Genomic DNA, 25,071 nt, shown 5'->3' with positions numbered 1-25,071 from the left:
ACGACTGGGGGGGGGGGGGTGGGGGAGTAGGACATTTGTCCTAATTGAGCTACTGTCCCAATTAAAAGACAGCAGAAATTTTATCATCAATACACTGCATGATTTTCAAGACATGGGCACACACTTGAATATCAAGCTCAAACTACATGCCCGCATGGATTGATCAAAAACAGGTTTGCATTTTAGTTTTGAGATTATATTGTTTTGAATGATCTTGTCACAAGATATGCATAAATGCAACAGCTTATTTCATCAAAAAAAAAAAAAAATAAACCCATCTTTAGCCACTATCAAAAAGTCTCTCAGCCATGTTATTCTGGCATTCATAGTTGTGTGATTGCACGCACTAAGTTCCCAATGCATCATTCCTTCTGACAGTCACATGTGTGCTCAACATAGCCACACATGAAGTAGCGATGTAGTGGTTAACTTTATGATTTTTTTTTTTTTTTCACAGAAGTCTTGATGTGTATATCATTTTACAAGTCGGCCACAGCAAGACGAGCCTTGCTCAGCTAAGACTTCTGAGAGAAGGGAATTATGTGATGATTGAGGTCAGGCCTTGCTCAGCTAAGACTTCTGAGAGAAGGGAATTATGTGATGATTGAGGTCAGGCCTAGCGGGTGATAAGGGGCTTTTTTAATACCCATGGCTACACTCTGTTGGATACTACTTAAACTCTCCTTCTTTAGCAAGTTGGGGTTCCATTTATTAGTTGTTTCATCCCATTTATGCAGTTAGGGGAAAAAAAAAAAACATGCTTCAGAAATGGTTGTTGTGATATTTTCCCATTAAAATGATGCTCCCATATATAGAAACCAAGGCCTGATTATGCAGTCGCCGCTATGTATATAAAAGGCATATTCTCTCACATGTAATTTGGTTTGGCACGAAACAAAATAGAAAGTCTGGGAGTGAAGACTAACATCAACAAGTACTGGGTGCTACAAACTACTTTACCTGCTTGCCCAGGGCTACTACAAAGCACTGTCTGACAATGGACACTTGCCGCCTGTTTAATGTGCAGTGCCCTTGCCCAAGTGCCCAAGCAGGCATATGGTTTCTGTAATGTCCTGGTAGTATCAACAATCCTTCAACTTCATAAGAAGAAGAGGTTCAAGCAGAGTATATGGAATGATCTACTACTGCATTGAAATTCCATACATCAACAAAGAGATGAGGGAGGGGAGGCAGAGTTAGGGGCAGCACTGCAGGTGCACTGCTGGGGAGGGGCTTGGGGGAAGACATGAACGAAGTGAGGATTCATGTAGGAATGTTGGTTGCCAGTTACTACAGATCTACAACAATGGAGGTGGCTCAGTCTGCATCGATGCCTGCCTGGGTGTTGATGGTGCCACATCGCTTCCTCCCAGGTTCGTTTGACGAGACGCTTCGCAAATGACAGAGACATTTGATGAGGTTAATTTATGGCAGTACCAGCATGATATGAAGCAAGGGGAAATGATCAGTACACCGCATTTTCGTGTGTGGCACATTTGATGGATGTGACTGGCATAGTTCTGTCATTCTGCTCATACCGACCCTTCCCTCACTCCCGGGCCCCAGGTGCACGGCTCGAATAGAAGAAAAACACATCACCCCACATTCATTTCGGAGGAATGAATAAGCAACGATGGATGGAAATGCAAGAATCTGGTAGGCTTCCTCTTACCCTGGGCCACCTTGCTCTCCTCGTAGCTGCTCGTTGTCAGGGACCTCTCTCGGAGGGCCTGCAGCTCACGGGAAATATTTGACAGTCTGTCCTCTTCTATGACCTCATCTGGCGTTGTGTCTGTCGACTGGAGAGTCAAGCAAAAGAAGATAGAAAGATGAATATATAGAGAACAAAGAGAGAGAGATAGAAGACCAAGACAGATAGATAAATAGCCAGAGACAGACAGAGGGATAGACAGGTAGATAGATGGAGAGATAGTGGAGAGGAGGGGATATAGGGAATTGCATACAGCACTTTTTCAAAAACAAGCATAGACAAGTGCACTTAATACGCCATTGTCATCAACCACAAGCAGCAGCATGTATGTTTAGTATTCAATTTGCATAAAAGCAAACCATTCTGATGCAGGGGCCATCTGTTTCTCTGAATTCTTTTAAAAGTAAGGGGCAATATAAGCTCATGGCACTCAAAATGACAATAGATTTCTTACCTTAAATCCTATTTTAACCACAGCAATGCTTTCAATTTGCATGCAACTTATCGACAAATGTTTTGACTCACTCATGCAACATATTAACAAATGTTTTGACAGCATCCCAGGCAATATCTCTGTCACATTGGAATGTGAAGGGTGGGAATGGTCCTTGTAATCTCATTGCAACCACTCCGGGCCTGTCAACATACCTGGAACATTTCATCAAGCTCCTCGATTACTTCGTCCGCCGTGACCACAGGCGTGTCCATGTCGACGACGTCGTGATGAGACCGGGAGGAGAGGTACATGGAATGGAGGTCGAGACACTGGGCTAGGTCCTCATCCTCTGGAAGGTCCAGGTCATCATTGTGGGGCTGCCCAGAATGGATACAATAAATAAATGAATAAAATTACCAAACCAATCAAAGGCAGATCTTTTAATCACAACTGTTGTTTTTAAAAAAAAATTTTAAAAAGACCAAAAAGACTGCATTGCACAATGAAGGCATTATTCAGGATATGGATTTTTAAAAAGTAGCTTTTAATTTTATAGTAATTTTGACTTTTTGAATTTTCACATGTATCATTTTCCTGCATCACTTTCAACTCTCTTTTTCATGACATCTGTTTATCAATTAACAGACAGCATTCTATTTTCTTATTTTTTATTCTACAACTGAAAACTACAATACAATCTGTGCTACACTTTGTGGGTGTGTACATCTATTTACCATGAACATGATTGTATAATACATATGTATCACAACATTATCAAGCTGATTCTTTACAATCTGTACTTAACTTTGTAAGTGTGTAGATCTATTCACCATTACATGATTGTATACTATGTTATCAAGTTGACGCTTTACGATCTGTATTACACTTTGCAAGTGTGTACATCCATTCACCATGTACAGGATTGTACATTACAACACTATTAAGTTGATGCCTTGCAATCTGTATTACATTTTGTAAGTTGTACATCTATTCAACATGGACACAAACATATAACACATTATCATGCTGATGTTCTTGATCGCATGCACTACAACATTTTAACATCTTATGTAGATCAAAAAGGTGTCCCGTTTGCAATTTCATTAGTGCCCTGTGTCATAGTTTCCTTGCTGCACACACACCATTAAATTGTGTCAGACAGACAGATCCATCGCTCTCTGTATCAATTTACCCAGTGTTCTCCCCTGCCTCTACGCTGAGTAAATTGAATCAGGCGTAAAGGACTTTTCCCCCTCCATCTAGTTTGTCAAAGGCATGAAAGCTCATTGAAATGCAGACATCAACTCCACGGAGAAAGGCTAAATTTATCGGGAGCGGCCCGACAAACGTGGCATGCCGAAGTTACGATATACCCCATAACAATCATCCAATGGCTAGGACCTGTCAAAACATGGGACATAATGTGAACAAACATACAGGGGAATATTTAAGACTACTGCAGATTTCAAGGCAACCACATCAATCACCTTGTCCTCCTTATTTTTCTTGCTCTGTGCAGTAATATATTACACCTTTTGTTCACTCCTACATCCTTAAACCTCTTCTGCTATATTAATAATTCTTCCTCCCTCTTCTTGTCTCTGTCTGTCTGTCTGTCTGTCTATCTGCCTGTCTCTCTCTCTCTTTCTTTTTTTATTCTTTGCTTCTATCCATACTACCTACATTTCTTGCCGAAGCCAGTTTGTCAACTCTTATTACATTACTAAACTTTGTTGAGGAAAAATTATCACACGATAACTTGTTTTGATTAGTCTCTCACAGTTTTTAATCTCTTGACTTTCAAAACTACAGAAACTTTTGATGTGGAATTCCTGAGAACTTATCTTTCATAAGCTAATCTTAGATTCTTTGCATGGATGTTTTCTTTCATCCAATCATGGTTTCACACACCTATAATAAATGTTTACATTTTATCATTGACCTGACACATATCCAGAATACATCATGCATATAAACCTTCTCCTTATTGTAAGAGACATATAATGCTTTCTTCATGAACCCTATTACATTGTTCAGAATTTTTGTAGTTATGACATTTGAAATTATGTACAAATCATTAGTTATGTGTTATATGACCATTTGCTGGTCTTGTGTTCAAGAGCATTTAAAAAGGGCATTATCAAAACATGTCTCTCCGTTGTACACTTTCTATTTCCAACATCAAAGATGCATTCAGTCACTCTATAGGTCTGAGCTTTTCCACTCCTTCCAAGGTAAATTACCTTTCTTTGTAGCTTTTAGAGGGCATTCAAAGCACTTAACATGATGTTGCATTGCTGTAAGATGCCGAGACAGCAAAAAATCTTTGAGCTTTTGATCCTTTCACATTTTTTTGTCCTTCTTAGCTAAAGGCCTCTCCCAATAATTGAACTACCCGTACTCCATCTTGAACATTTCTCAGTTGAGGCAATGCAGCCACAAAGTGACTCCATGTTTGTACAGGGCCAAAGACATACGGGGGAAACGAAGGGCGGAAAGGCAGAGGACAACTTCAGGGGCTCATAACTCTCCCTTCGTCTCTCAAATAATTTGCAACGCACGCTGGAAAGGTGACACACGCTGCATGAATAACTGATGTTGAAACAGCGTCGCTGCATTATCTACTCATCCAATGCAAAGACCTCATCTTTCCCTTGCAGAACATTATCAATGCAGATGAGTATTTGCTTGTTTTTGCCACTACTGTTGGCTCTTGAAGCACATCTTATCATGGATGTAAGCACTTCTGCACACAAATTATCATTGACTGCACATCTACACAGTTAATAATGATGGCCATTAAAATTACAATCATAGTTTTGTCATGGTGTAATTTCTGGTCTAAAACCATTGCTACCAGGAGATACACAGTGGCATCTTGAGCTCTCCGTGAAACCATTATATACAAATTCAAATGATGACATGCTTTGCTTCAGATTGTTCTTCATTCTTGAAAGACTCCCACTGCACTTCCATGAGTCTGATGATCAGTTACCACCATCTTTCTCACTATGACTTGTGCAACGTTGATCATGATATTCACAAATATCTCATCTTACTGATGGCTCTGGTCTCTCTGTGAGTGCAGGGACGCTAGCTAATCTACATATTCATGACAGCTCCTGATTTTTAGGTCTATGCTCATATCTTTCTGAAAGCTAGCACACATGTTAGTGTCCAGTGCACTGTACAACCAGCAGTTTATGAGCCAATAAAAAAAAATACCACTACATAAAAAGTGATCTGTAACTTCAAATAGGCCATGGGAAATGTATGATGAAAGAAAAAATTGCAATGCATAGAGAGAGCTCTTATAACTGTTAGATTGCCCTCATTTTCTCAAACTTTGCTGATGTGTTATACTAATACTGCTACTTATATGTATTCACTCAATCCATATTTATATTAGGGTTTCATTCCCCTTTAATACACGTACGGGTCAAGAGGAACATTAGTGGGCATTATGTGTCTTGTCCGGTGGTGTAAAGGCCGGACAAGATTCAAACCAAAGATCTCTTGCTGAAGGGACAGAAGTTTATCCACTAAGCCACAGTGCTCTCAGCATTTGAACCTCTGAAGATCATCGCAACATTCTGTTGAAATGATGCTGCAGTCTGCATTCTTCTTCCAGCCTTCATTCTCATCATACCCAACCGTCTCTAGGTGCTCGTACAAGTGAAGATGGCACCTTTGATGACGTCAGTATGGGATGCACATTGAGTTAAGACTGTACTGAGTGCCTTGCAAGAACTGTATAATCACATGACAAGTGTGCCCGATGAAAGTGAGAGAAACTAACGACTCCTGCAGCTCATCACCAACACTGCGCGATTGATTCTTTTCGCTTCCTTAATGATCTGTCGGAGAGATGGAGTAGAATGTCACTTGATTTCCGAGTAAGCCACCTGGCAAAGTTCAAATTCATGATCTTAGCAGAACACTTCATCTATTTATGGCCTTCTAAACTGGTCATGTTTGAATAGAATTACATCGCAATTCCTACACATGTATACATAATTATGATAGTGCTCTCTAAATTTGGAGATTTATTTCCTTGAGTTTTAATCCATCTTTTAAGTCTCTAGAAAAAAACTGTTCTCATGTGACTAGCATCACAGCCATGAATTTAAAATGTACCAATACCCTGAGTATCATGCTTACTATATTTGTAGAATATAATTGAGACATATGCCCTCTGCAAAATATTAGAATTTTTTGTCACTCCAAAGTGTATTTATTGGAATTCAAAAGTAAATTTTGAAGAGTATACAAAAATAAAGAACGACTTGAAACAGACTAATTAGTCTACCACCCGATTCTTTCAATCGAGCAATCGCACTATCGATATTTTTTTTTTCTCTCAAATATGTCCTGAACAATAGTGATATGCACGCACACATGTACTTTCATCGATACCTCGCTAGTGTTTAACCGATCAACATGGAACCTCAATATTATTCATAAATGGGTAATTCCATGAAGTTGGGGCAGTGTCCATGTAGCATCGTGATATTTAAAAAATACATTTCAGCATAACTCAATATTAATTATGCTATACATTTATTGTTTGTAGGCTTTACATTTGCATTGAGGCCACACATTTTCCTGGAAATTTTGTGCCATTCAGACTCAATTTTGATGAAGTTATTAAACAATATGTAACAGTGTCCTGTAGCATCGTGACGTGTCCATGTAGCATCGTGATATTTTAAAATTTGGTCCTAAGAGACAAATTATGGCAATTAGCTTGACCAAAATTTGATGCAATATGCATATTTACAAGATATGAATGAGATAGCTAAATATCTTAAATTTCCTGTACACAGTTTTAATTTTAAAAGAAGATTACAAAATGTATGACGATGCTATGCGGTGTCCTTTTTCGTGACATTTGGTGGACACCGCGTAGCATAGTGACACATTGTGTAATTTTCTTGTAAAAGTAAAACTGTGGAAAGGAGAGTTAAGATATTTAGCTATCTGACTAATCTAGTAATTATGCATATTATATCAAATTTTGGTTAAGCTAATTGCATTAATTTGTCTTTTAGGACCAGATTTTAACTATCACGATGCTACATGGACACGTCACGATGCTACAGGACACCGTTACATATCGTTTTAATAACTTCATCAAAATTGAGTCTGAATGGTACAAAATTTCCAGGAAAATGTATGGTCTCAATACAAATGTAAAGCCTATAAACAATATATGTATAGCATAATTAGTATTGAGTTATGCTAAAATGCACACTTTGTGCCCCAACTTCACGGAATTACCCAAAAACGTTAAAAACAATAAAATGGCAAGTGCCCTAATGCCGAATGGGATCCATTTCTTGTGTACACAGCACAATGTACCAATGTAAATATACACAATCTGTCATGTGAAAACAACACAGAATCTTGAACTTGAATGTCTCCTGTTTTCAGTTACCACAAAAGTGTGTTTTTTCCCCTTTTTTCTGAGCTTTCCCTATCCCTCAACTCCACTCCACTCCACTTCACATAGGAAATAAATCCTTTGTTTTTTCCTTGTGTAGTTGAATGTTTGCATTGCGACATTGGAAGAGGAGAGAACAGAGAGAGAGATGTAAATCAGACAGGCAGAGAGCGGACCAGTAGAGGAATTTCTTAATTTATCAGGTTTGCCATCAAGAGCACCAGCTCCAGACACCCCGGCGCCGTCTGAAAACCAGAGCCCGAGACTGAAAACATACACAGTTCTCAAAACATGGTTTTGCATTTCAACTGTTTGCTGATTAAAACGGATGACATTTTGACGGAGGCACGAACACACAGTGAGAGAGTGGTAGTGCCTGCAGGCTTTGGGGAGAAAAAGGGGGGCCGCAGCAAATGCTTTACAGATGACATAATGGTAGAAAACATGTTCTTCGGGTCTTTACTCAAGATGCCCTCTGAATTATGAAACATTTGCCCATAATGCTTTGCAGCACAGATTGTACAAATGAATTCAAAGCAGAAAACAAATCCATAAGGCTTATACTTACAATGGATCTTTAAACCATTATGCAAACATGAAACTAACGTGTATGAACTCTTAATTTCCCCATGGTGTATACCTAATATTCCATGTTCAATAGTCTAAATACCTCTTATAATTTAATTCTTTAATTACTGAAAGCCAAACAAATAATGAATAAAAGGAGTAAATTTTACTCTTGGATTTCATGAAAAAGCTCATTTTCAATACAACTCAGTCATGCTTTGCAGAGTTAGTGATGTGAGAGCAGTACATGTATTTATGATAAGCATTACACCATGTTTGATATGACCTTCATGCACTGTGTAGTATGCCTCCAGAATCCTTTCTAAAATAGGCATAAACTAGAAATGTCGCTATGGCGACTGGTATGCCTCCACCATAATGCATGATTCTCCTAACAGGTCTAGATAGTACATGTGGACAATGTGTGATAACATTTTCACAAAATTGGCAAAATATTAAAATGACAAGTTTGTCACAAATGTGTTGAATGTTCACCTTCCTTGACCTAGGTTAGGAGAGCATGTATTTGGGATTTAAGGACTTTAACTTGACTTTGACCCATTCATACGCTTATGCATTGAGTAATTTTCATGGTATGGAGAAAAAGTGCAATTTCTGTATTGAATAGTAAATTGTTACCATTTTCATCTGGCCTTTGACCCTAAGATTCATAAGATAATCACTGTCAGGCAGAACATGCATAAATATGTAGTACGTTCCAAGATAACTTGAGCCACTTCCGAGATATGGAGGAAAAACTTAGTTCAGCACTTTCACTTGATCTTTGACCTTTTGACCTTTGAGGCAAAAATAAAAGAAAAAAAACTTTCCAGAGAATCTCTATTAGGTTATACATGCATACACCAAGTGTTAAAAAATTAATCCTGCTGGCATTGCATAAACATGAGGGAAATAGTAAAATTTTGAAGTGATGCCCTTGACCTTTGACCCCTGATCTTTGACCCCATGAACCCTAAATTCGCTAGATAATCACTGCCAGTCAGTACATGTATATATACTATGTTCCATGAAGATACCTTGAACAATTTCCAAGGTACAGAGAAAAAAGGTGAAGTTTTAATATTTCTACTTGACCTTTTGACCTTTGACCTCATGACCAAAACTTTCACCAGAGAATCTTAATCGGGTAATACATGCATACACTAAGTTTCAAGAAAATATCTTCAGGCATTGCATAGATATGATGGAAATAGTGAAATTTTATGTATCTGACCTTGACCTTTTGACCTTTGACCTTGAGCATGTGCACCCAAAAGTTGATAGGCACAACTTCACCCCCTAATACACATACATGCCAAGTTTCATTAGGATACCTCAAAAGGTTTTGATAGTTACCCTGTCCTCAATATTCATTACGGACGGACGGAAGGACGGACGGAAGGACAGACGGACGGACGGACGGACGGACAACCCGAAAACATGATGCCTCTGGCACCACTTCGTTGTGGAGGCATAAAAAGCAACAATGTAAAATATTCAATCAAGTTTGAGCAAGGTAGCAATCTTAATCAGATATGAATCAAGTTAGCAAATTATTAAACAATTCTTAGTGTGCTAAATGGAATATCTGTTTAAAAGAAGGTTAAACTTAAATGGGGAAAAAAATGAATATCTGTCTTTTACATGAAAAATACAGGTCTACATGACCAAAATGATTCAATGATGGTTCTGGCTATAATTTCCACATTTGTGACAATATACACTTTACACCATATATTTCATGTGTATGATATTTATCAAATTAGGACTAATTTAGACAACTGCGCACGTGGTTACATTTGCAATTGAGAACCACAGTAGCAGAATGGTAAATAAATATGATTTTCAGGAGAAAAAGTAGCAATTTCCAACTTTGGAGACAATATAATAAGTTTGAAGGTTAAATCAGATAAATATCATTTTCAAATTTTTTAAGTAAGGTTATCATCAAATAGACAAACAATAAATTCCTTTCAACGTAATACTGCACTCATTACATAAGAAAGATTTCAAAAGGTAATGTAAAAATATCACACGTATTTCAAAAACAAAAGGGAAGTTTTTCAGCTGATTTAATGCTACATGTAAATATCTCAATTGATATAAAGTGGATGTGTATGATCTGTTTTTGCATTTTAACTCTTCATGTGTTACGGAAGGGATTACTCAATACGGTTTTAAATTCATACAGTTTCCTGAAATAACACTGTAAAATATGAAACATATAGGATCTGATGCATGCTTCATACACTGTCTTTTGAAGCATTAGTCAGATAAAGCATAATAGTATTGTGTGTGTGCCTGTTAGCTCGCACTGATACGTGTGCTCACGCATTACATATACTACCTCAGTATTTACACATAGAAGCGTGCCTACATTAGGGCGAAACAGCATCGCTGTGAAGCATACTGGCCTGTGTATGGCAGAGGCCATCCATATTTAATTGATCATTTCAGCATCCTTGCAGGCAGTTGTTTAATGACAATGTTATCTTTCCAGATGGATTATTGCATACAAACATGTTGTGATTTTTGTTTTTTCTTTTTGAATCATGGTTCAAAGGGATAAGGTTTTGGACTTTCACACAGGAGATCCTGGGATTAAATCCTGCATGGCATTTACGTTTGTACATCAGTGGATAATCCCAGGATGAGACGTTTTACCCACACCGTTCCTCTTGACCTTAGTGCACATATGAGCATCTGGCAATGCAGGGGAAATGGCAACATCAGGGCCCTATGGGAGAACACTGAAGATGCTCCCATGAATTGATACAAGATATTATCAGTATGTACAATGTGTAGTCTTGCTAGCATTACATTCATCGAAAGAAGAAAAAGCAGTATTATATTTTGGATTAAAAAAATTAATCCTCTGGTGATTGGTTGAAAGAGCTTCACATGATTATAGGTATTTTCAGCTATTTCAGAAAGTTGACACTCCATAAAGTACTAATTGCAAAATGACCTCATTTCTATGACGACATTTTGCAAATAGTATACTATTTGCAAAATGATGTCACAAAGCAGTTCTAAAATTGTGTGCAGCTTTGCACCGTCACTCTGTGAAATGTAACAATTTTTAGCAAAACAATAGTTACGTCATAAAAACAATCCTGACACTGCGCATTGCTTTGCACCTTAACACCCTGCATCACGCTTGTCAATGTAACATTTTTAATAAAACATGACAAGGCAGTTCTGACATCATGCGCAGCGACATGCTTCTTATGGTATGGTCAATGTAGGATCCCCTCACAACATCGCATCTACCATACGACTTCTCGCTTTGCGCTGCTAGCGCCTAGCTAGCTACAAGCCACAGGACTGTCGCTAGCTAAAGTATCGCTACTACGCGCACTGCGTACATTCTAAAGTGAGAAATGTAGATATCGATCACACGATCACGATTGGGTGCAGATCGTGGATTCCCAAAAGTACTATATCATGCTGGCTAGTAACTCTTTGCACCGCATCCAGCCGCTCGTAGCTAGCTAGTAAAACTACACCATTTTCGTGCTCTGTATAATCCTATGGCAAGAAACTTTACATGAGGGATATAATAAAAAGTAGTCTGCTGCATGTAGGAACACACAACATCTTTTTAGCAACTGTCTTTACTGGATCTTACCCTCTTTTCGACAAGCCGCAGGGTAGGCATGTGCTTCCGTCTCGTGTGTGAGTTCTGCCAGTCCAATGGCATGACTTGGCCAAGCTGGTCTGTAACCTGCTTCCATAACCTGTGTGGACATAGGCAGAAAGATGAATATACAGTTATTCATTGTAGACTACCTTGAGATTGATTATCACATCAAAATGGTGAAGTCCTGCATATGAATACTCAGTATTCATCAACACATCAAGCCACTGATAATTGATTTCTGCTTTAATACTGGTTTCTAACTCCCTGACAATTGTGAGAAAGAATCAATTACAAATCTCCCTCCCACAAATGAAATGAAAATTAATTGTATATAAAATAAATGAATTAAAAAATAAATAAATGAATGAATCTTACTCTGGTGCAAATCTATAAAACTCAGGGCAAACTAGATAAGGAAAGAGAAAATGATATGTCATTTCTATATGGATACTATGAAACATGAAATAACAAGAGGTACATGAACATGCTACTTCATGAATACATGAAACATACGTTATGAAACATATGTTTGACATTATGTGATAATGGTATGCTTTAATGATGATAAAGAGTTTAAAGAATAGAAAAAAGCAATACTATCACATGCATGACCTACAATTTTTGTATATACCATTCATGAGTTGACATCTACACTATATACAATGTACATGAAGGTCAATTCAGACATAGACCTATATATATGAAACAGCTTCATTGTAAAGATGGAACTTGGCAAGAACTGAGAAAAAATGCATTTTCACGCCTACTCAAACCAACTCCGCTCATCAAATGAGGTTTATTGAGTAATTAAAGTTTAACAACCCATATATCTTTTTCAAACAAAAAAAAAATCCAAAAGTGCAGGCTATATCCCTGAAGTAAGTTATAAAGAATATAAAAACACACTTCAATGAGGAGCTCTAAAATTGTCAAAACAAAAGCTAGGATGAAATGAAACACACTTCAACGGCTATCATGGACAACCATGATCACCACACGTCACTCTGTATTTCATTCCTGCCCAACCTTTGCTGCATTATGCATTCCCTTCATCTAGTGACGCCAATGGGGGCCATTTATCAGGCTTGCATGAATTACTGATGTGCTCTGGAAAGCAGCCCTGCACCATCTCCAAGAACAGAATTTCTTTCTTCTTCTCCTTTTTTTTTTTTATCCAGCTGAAAAAAATATACCAAGATGGATATTTCAGAAGGTCACGTGACAGGGATATCTCAAAGGGATGTGAATAGGCCCGTTCACAAACAACGAAAATCGAAATTTCAATCGCGATCCAAATTTCGATTTTTTTTTTTCCGACCGTTCATACACAGGGAAAAATCGCACTTCGCAGCAAGGAAAGAACGATCAGTGGCCAAATTGCCCATGCGCGAAACTTGCATGACCGAAGACTGACCCCGCAGTCCCAATAGAGTTTCGCATGCACTACGAACGATGGGATTAAAAATACCGATCTCCGAATCTTGATCGCGCTCACACACACGACGCTTGGCAAAATAATCGCGATTATTCTGAAAAATCGCACTAATAGTGCGAGTTGGATCGCGATAAGGATCGCGGTAATTAGTGAGATTTTTCTGTCCACACTGGAAAAAATGTCGAAATTTTGGTCGCGATAAGAAAATCGATTTTTAAATCGCACTTTTTCCCTTGTGTGTGAACGGGCCTTATGTACCAAAATATATCACTAAACAGGAATATTTCTACACAGATTTATTAGGATAGGAACACCCAAATGGGATTTTGCAAATAGACATTTCCAAAGATATACAGTAAAGGGGGCATATCTAATGACAAGTACTATGGGGAAAGATCAAAAGGTCAGGAAAAAAATATTTGGATCATGACCGTTCTTAGCCGGTCTATCACCTCCGTACACATGCCTGACATTTCATGGGCAGAGCCATATATATTTGCAGGAGGTAGATCTGCTTTTTCCAGAAAAGTTTAAAGCTACCATAGAATAAAACCAGGTGGAAAGAGAAGATGCACTTGTATACTCCCAATTACTTGGTGGTCTTGTATTGTTTAATGACTTTTTTTTCCTCTCTCCTTCTCTTTCATGTTTAGGGCCTATATTACATCAATTTCTAAGTGTGATTGGGGCCCTACCAGTGTGTGATTATAAGCACTGCTTCTTGTGGAGTGTCCACAATAAGTTCTCTTTTTTTTTCTTTGTACTAATTACTTTGCTTATAATTACAGTATGTATTTTTGTGTGTCTTTTTAGTGTACTCCTGAAATAATGGTGAATAAATTGACTGAAAATGAATTGAATACAAGCAGGGTTTTTTTTTTTTACTTTCTCTAGCTCTTTCTCTTCTACCTCTCTCTTCTCTCTCTCTCTCTCTCTCTCTCTCTCTTTCCTGTCTTTTTGTTGTTGTTTTTTTCCTTTCATCATAATTTTCTCCTAACCCGAATCTACATAGACTGATTCTAACCTGGCATAAAATCCAACATAACTGCGATATCCCAAGTGTGCATGCATAATGCTGAATGCAAAAATATTGCTGTGGGTGCATGCCAGTTGCAATATACACCATAGGCCTATCGTGCATTTGCATCATGCATGTGTTCATGGGACATCGTGGCCGATTTTGCTGTCAGGTCGGATCAGTCTATAGGCCTATGCAAAGTAACAAACAATAGACCGATAAGTTGTACTGCCATTACAAAGAAATGTTCATAAAATATTTCTGTAATACCAGAAGTGTTACATATGATATGTATGCTATCATGTAGGATATGCAATATTATTAACAGCCATAAAATCACTTACTATATAGGGTGAGTGTTTGGTATCAAAACTAGTGATATATGTGAGATGAAACAAGAATAAATAAGTGAAAGACACTATGCAAGTGTATAAACTCCTTTGATTAATAGAAAATACACCATGAAAAATGGCACAGAACAAAAAATTCTGCCTTTTCATGAGACTAGCAGTATGGATGGTTCAACTCTAAAGCGAAAGGTAATTACACAGTCATCATCTTGTGAGATTTCAAATAGGATATGGCAATTATATGCACCTTGAGCTGTGAGCTGAACAAAAACATGAATACACTAGCTCTGTTTACAACTTTAAACTGCAGACTAACACTTCACAATTATTGATAACACAGAAGCCTGGGGGGTGTTTCATCAACGTTTGAATCACCATAGTAACAGTCAGTGACCAGAGCATCTCAGCCAATCAAAACCAAGGATTTTGCTGAAATTGGTCAGCGCCGACAACTCGACAAGCGTCGATGAAACACCCCCCTGGTGGGTTCACATACTAAGCATGTACACAATGGCTTCTGTTAAACATTTCATAATTTTACAAAGGACACAGCAACACACCATAATATACCAAGTACTCATAAGTTGGTTGTTTTTTTTTTCTTCTAGTTCTTTATATATATATATATATATATATATATATATATATATATATATATACATAAATCCCAAGAGGTTCCAAAGTGTTCTAATCACTATTTCACTCAAAACCACACAAAGTAAAAACATCTTCAACAGTACGGGGCAGGTGGTGGCATGTGTTTGCTAATGCAAGGAGGTCTTCGAGTAGAATCTTGCCGATCATCTCAAACAAGACATTGTTGAGGACCCAGGGTAAAAATGCACTTAGAGCCTACCGGTTGGTATCTTTCACATTTTTGGGCCCTCAACGCTCCCACTTCTTCTCTACTCGCCCCGGGTGTGTAGCCTGTACAGGAAGGACACACACATTTCCCACAGATCTCTGGCCTCAGAGTACAGAGGTTGATTCAAAAGGTGGCTGAGGTAAATGTCACAAGTCTTGTCGCATGGAGGGCACTGAAATCTACACGGAGGGCTGCCATACATGGTGCCTCACATTTCAGATAATTCCATCATGCAATCCTGCAATCCCACCATTACCGCTTGTTCTGCTTTGTACTTTTACCCGGACAGACTCTATCTCACGACAAAAACAAAGTACAGACACCTCAAACAAATGTCAGAGTTTACAAGAAATGGGGACCACTTCAAAGCAGTACTTGAAAGAGAACCTTTTATTTCACTGTCATATCACATTCCAATTTAAGCCCAAGAGGAAATGTCTCGGGTAGGATTAATTCCCCGTCACCATAGCAACACAAGGCAGTCTGGATATCACCCCAAATCACAGACACAAGTGGGATTCTATACAACATTAGCACGGGGGAACAGTGGCAGGATTAGAAACAGACAGGCATGTAAAAGGAATCATGGCAAAAGCTGAATGTCATTTGCATGACAGACGAGTTATAGTACCATGTTTTTCTATCTTTCAATCCATCTACCTTTCTATAGATCTATCTATCAATCTTTCTATCTGTCTGTCTTTAATCTAAAATGCTTACTGTGGACTGAAACTTACATGGTATTTTCACAGCAATCACAGGCAAGTATAATACGCTAAAGACAAAATGACAGAATTTGAATGGCCTACGTCCAAGTTCTGTGCATTGTAATAATATGACTGTTGTGACGGATATGGGATTAATGTGAACCCCTCAACACAATTCATAGGTTCAAGGAAAAACTGTCATCTCACAGAAAATCCCTGCAATGCAGCCTTCATTCACAGAAAAAAAAATCATACTGAGTTTGAATCAAGAGTTTCTTTCCCTCTGAATAAAGCGATTTTGAAATAAAGTGACTTGAAATGAGACTACACGGACACCGAGGAGTTGAAAGTCAAGGATGCAAGCGGAGTGTGTAATGCAATAGACATCACCCTCACGTTGTTCCATGCAATTTGGCCTGGAATCAATTACAACTCCGTAACGCTTGCAGAGCACATTACCAGCCGAATTATATTTACAGATGTGGTGAGGATGCTTTACACTTTGGTGATCAATGACACGCCGTGCAAGCAAACTGTATTACACATTACACTTCTGTGCTCTCTGCACCCTGAATACAACAGCAGGTACATGTAATACATAGCCTTCTGCAAGAAGTCTGTCTGTGAATGTTTGCCTTTGATGTTTCTCATCAATAATGGTGAGACAGGACACTTCTAAGCAAGGTGGTTATTGTAAAAAAAAAAAAAAACTAGAAATGTCGCTACGGCGACTGGTGTATGCCTCCGCCATAATGCATGGTTCTCCTAATAGGTCTATAGTACAATGTCTTGACAATGTGTGATGACAGTTTCACACAATTGGCAAAATATTAAAATGACAGGTTTGCCACAAATGTGCTGAATGTTCACTTTCCTAGAACTACGTTCAATTGGATGAATGACTAAAAATGTCAGAGTGCACGTATTTGGGGAACTGATGATTTTTACTTGACTTTTGACCTTTTTATAAGTTTATGCATTGAGTTATTTTCAAGGTATTGAGAAAAAGTATAATTTCAGTATCAAATGGGAAAATAGCATTATCTAAACCTGGCCTTTGACCTTTGACCTCACAGTTCCAAAGAGAATCACTGTTAGGCTGAACATGCATAAATATGTAAGTTTCATGATGATACCTTGAGTTACTTTTGAGATATGGAGGAAAAAGTGCAATTCAACACTTTCACTTGACCTTTGACCTTTTGACCTTTGACCTTTTGGCAAGAAACTTCCCACAGAATATATATATCGGGTAATACATACATACATCAAGTTCAAAAAAATAACCTTCAGGCATTGCATAAATATAAGGAAAGTAGTGATATTTTGAGGAGTTGACCTTGACCTTTGACCCCCTGACCTTTGAACCATGACCCCCAACTTCCCTAGATAATCACTGCCCATTGGAACAAGCATATATACTAAGTTCCATGAAGATACCTTGAACCATTTGCGAGATATGGAGAAAAACATGAATTTTCAACCTTTTTTTTCACAAAATAACCTGTGACCTTTGACCTTCGACCCCGTGACCCTAAAATCCAAATAAAGTATTATCCCCCCAGGATATACCCTCATACCAAGTTTGATGTAAAACCACCACACGGTTCTTGAGATATCGACAAAAACAAAATGGGACTGACGTACGTACGGACGGACGGACGACCCGAAAACATAATGCCTCCGGCCACTTCGTTGGCGGAGGCATAAAAAAAATTGGTCACGAAGCAAGGCCAGCGTCGCACACACAAAAAGACCCCGTTGAATTTACTTTTTCATGTACAAAGACGGAACAAGCAAGGGTACCATCACCAAAAACAACAGGCGTCTTCGTTTTACCATAACACACCTTCATGCCAAATCTGAAGATGATCTAAGAAGAACTGCAGCCAGTAGAGTGCTCACAAGAAAATCTCTGCGGCGGACGCGGCGCAACGAGGCCAAATCCATAGTATCCTCCGAACTCTGTTCGGGGGATACAATGAGTGGATGACCTATATGTCAACACTCAGCATACTTTCACACCCCATGATAGCATACTATGCAAATGATATGCAAATGAGCCATTATGCCCATTGCATATGGATATGAAAGATTGAAAATACTGAGAAATGTGAAATACATACACTTCGTATGACGACGTTCCTCTTTAACTGGAACATTTTCTCTGTGTGTACAGCTATAATTGTCATCTACAGAAACATTCAAATCCAAACTTCAAAACTTTACCTATTCCTCTCACACTGAGGACTATAATTGCAGTCTATAATGTTCAGAACAATTGTATTCTTTATCTGGTATGTGTTTGTTGTTGTTTGCCATTTTCTTCTCTGTTGTCATGTTTGAACATGTGTTATATCTATCTTTTCATTTATAAAGCGCCATGAGCACTAAAAAGCGGACCTGTGCGCTATACAAGTAGCCACTATTATCATTATTATTATCATTGCTACTTCTACTACTATTACTACTACTACTACTACTACTACTACTACTACTACTACTAATACTAATACTACTAATACTAATACTAATTGAACTCTGCAATACATCTTGTAAAACTATGTCTGCTGATTCTTTAACTCCTTTACATGTATCAGTGTTTTTTTGTGAGTGAATATCTCGTCACTGGGGTGACAAGACCTCGTATCTCAAAAATGTCAAATGTTCAGGAGAGCAAAAAAGCATGGCGGCCAAAGTACTATAGTGAATGGCAAAGCCTTTCCTTTGACATGTCATGGTGGCTTCATTTTTGGAGTAAGACAGTTAGGATTTGGCCAAGACATCACTTGACCCATTATTTGACCATTAAGCTGAAAAAAAAAAAAATTTTGGCATTTTTGAGATACGAGGTCTTGTCACTCCAGCGACGATATGCTACTGTCATACATTGTATAGTACATGTGTGAATAATGTGCACAGCTATTAATATTTACCAGGTACCACATTTTTTCCGTTCATTGATTTCACATTTTTCACAGAGGAAGACATTCAAAACTACAGAAGCACTCTGAGAGCGCAGACCTCCGCCAAGCATGCAGCTCATTTCCACCACTGATCTTGTTCTTCCATAGAAGTGATTTCCACCCATACATACTTATAGTGCTGTGTGGTGAAAGTCGCCCAATTTCCCCAAAAAGAAGCCTTTGTTACGTCATAAACCCTCAGCTGCACGGCGCGCCTCGCCCTAGCAGAAACTAGAGCACGCACTTCAGTGCGCGCATGCAAACCTCAAATACGCGCAGCCTGAACTCCCAAGTTCATTGACCCTACCTGCCAAAATATCAAAAATCCTTCATAAATTCCTCCAAAATTCTCAGATCACTACCAAAATTTGATCATCTGTTACTTGTATCAATCTAAACCTTTCCTGCAAGTTTCATCCAAATTCGTTACCTACCTAACTCGTTTTTGAGTTATTTGGCACACAGACAAACTAACTAACTAACAAACAGACAAACCAACGGTCACGAAAACATAACCTTCCCCCTTGGCGGAGGTAATAACACAGTAACAGCAGATTTGTGACAGAAAAAAAAATCTACTTTGTCTGCAGATTATCCAATCATTGTTTTGATAGCAGAAATTCTAAAGAATTTGATAGGATTGGGGTTTTAGGTGGTATGGAATTGTTAAATGGTATTGTTAAATTCAAGTATCAGAATGGTTAATCACTTTCGACATCCAGCTGAATCCCTGCTTGGCAAACTGCTTGGCACACTCTCTTATTGCCACAAACTAGCATTAGACTAACATGAAAACATATGAGTGGGACTGCAAGGACAGCAGCAATTCTGCTTAACCCATCACCAAGGCTTCAGTTTCTGTACCTGTTCACATGGGTGAACCAACATGTAAGAATTTTTAGCTGGCAGAAATGTATCAATACATTGCTTTGAAAGTGATTGCTATACAGAATCAGAGCGTATGTGAGTTTTGTCCCGGCAGCTCATATTACAGGATATACAGTACTGTAACAGTAGTTGTTGAATTCATGTTCATGGAATACAGCAGTGAACACAGAAATGTACACATGCACGTTACGTAGAGTTGACATTTTCACATGTTGTTAGATTTGCGAATAGTACCCAGATCGCAGAATTCCCACAAATAACCCCAGGAAAACAGGTACGGTATGAAGTCTCATTAATAAAGATTGTCTTTGATGCGTTTGAGGTGACAAAAAATGATGTCAAGTATCAAAACTAAATGCAATCGTAAAATTTGCTTTGTGTTTGGTCTGTGTTGTGGGCTGCTCAGGTACAGCCCTGTCGCGATTTATACAGCAACTGGGCTGTGTATAGTTAGTGTACAGTGTATTTACATAATACAGTATTCATCGCATAATCGGGCATCTGATAATGGGGAACCTCGCTTAAATGACATACGCTTCCCAGAAACATTTCCAATGCATGTTATTTTCACTGGATAATCGGGCGGGGACCTCTGATAAACGGGACAATTTTTCTTCAAGCGATCTTTGATTTTGTTGATATCTTACACAAAAAATCTACCAAAATACCACAACAATATTTCAGAGATTCCCTATCAGTTGTCGTTTACATCGAACTTACAAAGCAAGCTTCGGACTGGTGTGTTTTGACCTCCGTCCATCCAGTACACGTACATTTCAGCTCGCTGCCCGCCTTCACTTTTCTGTACATGATTGTGTATGGCGAGCTAGATCGCTACATATTGACAACACATGTACAGTGCAGTGATCGCGGCAAGTAAACAATCAAGCCATGATGATTGAATGATTGAAGGACTTTTCATTGACATTCCCACATCAGTTCTGGGTAATCATTTCCCATGGTTGTGGATATGTATTTAATACGGAACGCCCTACGTGTTCAAGAATTCTACGAATGTTTAAGAAAGTGCTAGCTTTTAATCCACATATTTTGTGTTCGGAGAGAGGTGACAAAAGAAGAACCCAGTTGCGATTACTCTACATCATTGCGAGAATGCAGGGAGAGCTAGAGGGTCGCGCCGAGGGGTAGCGTGGTTGTGTATTCATGTACATGTACAGTACGTCAGTATGCGTGTGTGTGTGTGTGTGTGTGTGTGTGTGCACTACATGTACATGTCGTATGCCGTTAGTGTATGGTGAGTGCTCATCGCGAAATCGGGCACCCCGCTTAAAGGGGCCGTGTTTGCTACTCCCAACCTGTCCCGATTATGCGATGAATACTGTATGTGTATGCACAGGCCTGTCACATCATTATCACAGCAAGTCATGACTGCGTATAGTTAGTGTACGGTGTATTTACATATATGCACAGCCCTGTACAGTGTATTTACATAATATGTGTATGCACAGGTCTGTCACATCATTATCACAGCAAGTCATGACTGGTACTCTTAGTGGTCTCAGTCTGGTGGCCCCTGGCTGGGCCCCCTGCCTTGGGCCAGCACTTAGGCTCCTGGCCTCGGCCCGGCCTTGGGCCCCGTGAGCCCCTGGGCCACCAGGGCCCCTGGGCCACCTGGGCCACTGGGCCTGGGCCCACTTGGGCTATGGGCCCCTGGGCCTGGGCCCACTTGGGCTCTGGGCCCCTGGTTCCGGGCTAAGGCCCGTGGCCTTGAGTCCGGCCTTAGGCCCCGCCTTTGGCCCGGCTGTACTTTGTACATGGTCTATGTGAAATCAGGCTTGTCTATAACTGTGTAATTACAAATAATTACAAATAATCACAAATGATCAACAGGTCCATATGAATATATGAATATATGATTATATGAATATATGAATATATACAATGTATGTGAATATATATTATCCATATGAATATATGAATATATACAATGTATGTGAATATATATTATTATATATGAATATATGACTGTGATCAGCCATTCTGTTACTGTGTCAGATCTGCAGTCATTCATATATAGCAAATTTTATGCATGTATAAATGGCATACATTCATGTGTACAGTATGCTACTTGATTGAACCAGCCAATGGAGAAAGATCACACCATTGAACAATACTTGAAAGACATGTACAGTTCAATGACTCAATGCTTGTTATTATGAACTCTGTAGAGGTATGCAGCCCTCTTCAAATGGAAAACATACAGTTGGCTATCAAACAGAGCTTGCAAAACCATCAACAATTTATTGAGTTGGATTTGTGTGTGTGTGTGTGTGTGTGTGTGTGTGTGTGTGATAGAGCTATTTGGCTTGTTTCCTTTGCATGCATCATCACAAATTCCCAAAGTCTGAATAAAGTGAAACCAAGACCTTCATATAGATGTGCTGCATTGTAAGGTGCTGGATCAGATGGATCAGATGAATGCAAATGAATACAAAAGAACAGTTCAATCTTCACCCAATGTTATTCATGTTGTAACATTCTATCTTGTTTATCAAACAAAAGTAATACTTTCAGGGAAAACATCAGAGGTGTAAAGAGCTGGCATGTTTCTACAGTTCATAAGAGATCACCTGGTCAAAATCCTCACATTGAATTTAACATATTACTGTTAAGTAAACACCCATCACCACTGATCCAGAAAAACCATCACAAACATCATTATGTGAAAGTTGAAAAAAAGATTTTGGTTGGTTTTATACAACTTGTAGACATGTTGATTACTGGCAACTCTCCCACAATGATAATATCAAAAAAATCTTAAACACAGACATTGCAAAAAATCAGGCGCAAACACAAACACAGACACAGACACAGACACAGAGACTGACAGAGACACAGACACAAATGCACACACACACATGCATGCACACATGCACATACATACACACATTGCCATCAAACACTTTCCTTACATACACTTCAAAGTAGCCTGATATTCAGCTGAATTGCCACTTCCTCAACTTATGTGCATCTTCGGTAATACATTAATTCGTGGTACATGAGGCTAGACTTAGCCTTAACCTAAGGCTACATTCTAAAAGAATTCTAAACTTCACCCCCTAATACACATACATGCCAAGTTTCATTAGGATACCTCAAAAGGTTTTGATAGTTACCTTGTCCACAAAATTCATTACGGACGGAAGGACGGACGGAAGGACGGACGGACAGACGGACAGACAACCCGAAAACATAATGCCTACGGCACCACTTCGTGGTGGAGGCATAAAAAAAAATATGTTCACACAAAATATACTCTGCGGGGGGAGGGGGTAGATGTACTGTGTATCAACCCAAGCAAAAGATTGGCAACAATTTCAATGAAATTGAAAAATATAACTTATGTTGCACGGTAACCATCCAAATATTGATGCATCACCTCAAATGGGCAAAACATAAATAAGTAGTGTTATTCATGTGACTACAGTTACTCTTATATAGGGGGTGAGTCCAGGTGTTACAGAGCTCTGTAATTTCAAAGTCATATTATTACACAATTTCAGCAATATGAAGATACTAACAATAGGAAAAGAATTAAATAAATAAATAAGACAAAAGAAACAGGAATATTAACAGGAATAACTTGCTAGCTAGGTAACTTTTTCTATGTATGTTTTCAAAAGAGTCAACAATTTATTGTTACTGACCAGCATTACACATACTTCCAACATCAACCCTACTGGAGAGTGTATGCTGACTGAAAGTTGTTCAATGAAGTTCCTGACAGTACATTTACTTGCAATACTTCCTGAGGCAGACATTATGATCCATGACATTTGGGCACAGGTTGGTCTAGATTAGCTACTACAATGTATGGTAGTTGATGAGTTAAATATGCTCTGTATCTCATACAAGTATAATGCATATTCACTGCATCAGCATGACACGTGTTGAGCCTGAAAACCCCCAGCTCACCACGTTTAATTACATTAGAGCCAGGCAAAAGCTCACTCTTCCATGCATTAAGTAATAGCTGACTCATCCAAGCACTGTGGAGCACACACGCTTGAGCTTTGCATTATCTAGTCTAGATATGGAGCAAGTCAACATCACAACAGTCGGCGTATTGGGAAATTAACACACACACACACACACACATACACACACACACACAGACGAGCCCACACTTTCAGACTGGAAGGTAAACGGAAGCCAGTTCATTTTACATCATCCGTTTCATGTTTTCATTACTCTTCACTGCGTCTAGATGCCTTCTGTGATGCCTTCTGTGAAAGGTTGTACTTCTGTGAGTGGTGTAAGCAAACTTTCTCACAGCCTGGGGTAACACAAACAAGCCAACAGCAGAGGCAGGGAAAATCCTGACCTCTTTAAGAAGGGTGTATGGTTAGATTGTCAAGAGGTGTAGTGACACTCCCATCATCTCTCTGAATATAATCACCTTAAACACACACATACACACACACACACCTGTGTATAGATTGTTGCTGAAAAGGCGATGTTATGCCTACCGGCTGGATGCACCATGCATTTATGGAGCTGACCTCAAATTTCAGCGACAATGTTAAAAAAAGGAGGAAGGCATGCTACTTTTGATCTCTTTTGACCCCCCCCCCCCCCCCCATTATGATTCCATGCCAATAATTGAATATGCCATTAATGATTTGGCATAATTAATGATTTGGCAAGTTGCAAATCTTGATGTTTATACTGACTTGGCAATGAGAAGAAGAAATGTTCCAAACATTTTCATTTAATGCTTCTGTTTATTTCTGAGAGTAGCTTGCCTCCATGTTTGTTGGTGTTTTGTTTTGTTTTTCTTTGGTTTTTTGTAATACCCATCCACCTGCATATTTCAAACAAAGGTGGTACAGACGTAGTTTAGCATAATGTCAATCATGCTGACGGCTAGAATCTTGCATGTTTGTGTTTTAGGCACGGGCACAATTTTCATTAATTTTAATAGTCATGTTTATTTTCTCACTGAAAATGAGAACTGACAGTGTCAGTCAAGTTTTTGTTTTTGTTTTTTTGAAACTTTAATTTTGTCTTTCACAAAACTA

At 38.8% G+C, this 25,071-nt stretch overlaps 1 protein-coding gene across 1 annotated transcript in view; it reads right to left on the bottom strand.

Annotated features, from left to right (window-relative positions):
* The window catches only part of LOC140234526 (fasciculation and elongation protein zeta-2-like), an 87,519-nt gene that overhangs the window by 42,053 nt on the left and 20,395 nt on the right, over positions 1-25,071 (bottom strand). The window contains exons 2-4 of the mRNA XM_072314571.1: positions 11,789-11,897; positions 2,360-2,524; positions 1,673-1,799 (exon numbers count right to left, since the gene is read on the bottom strand). Of these exons, the coding sequence (XP_072170672.1) occupies positions 1,673-1,799; positions 2,360-2,524; positions 11,789-11,897 (401 nt within the window). The remainder of the gene's footprint in view (positions 1-1,672; positions 1,800-2,359; positions 2,525-11,788; positions 11,898-25,071) is intronic.

The sequence above is a fragment of the Diadema setosum genome, chromosome 1 (assembly GCF_964275005.1).
Source record: "Diadema setosum chromosome 1, eeDiaSeto1, whole genome shotgun sequence".
Taxonomy (NCBI): domain Eukaryota; kingdom Metazoa; phylum Echinodermata; class Echinoidea; order Diadematoida; family Diadematidae; genus Diadema; species Diadema setosum.
Note: the sequence above shows the minus strand (reverse complement) of the source record. Positions and strands in the feature narration are given on the sequence as shown.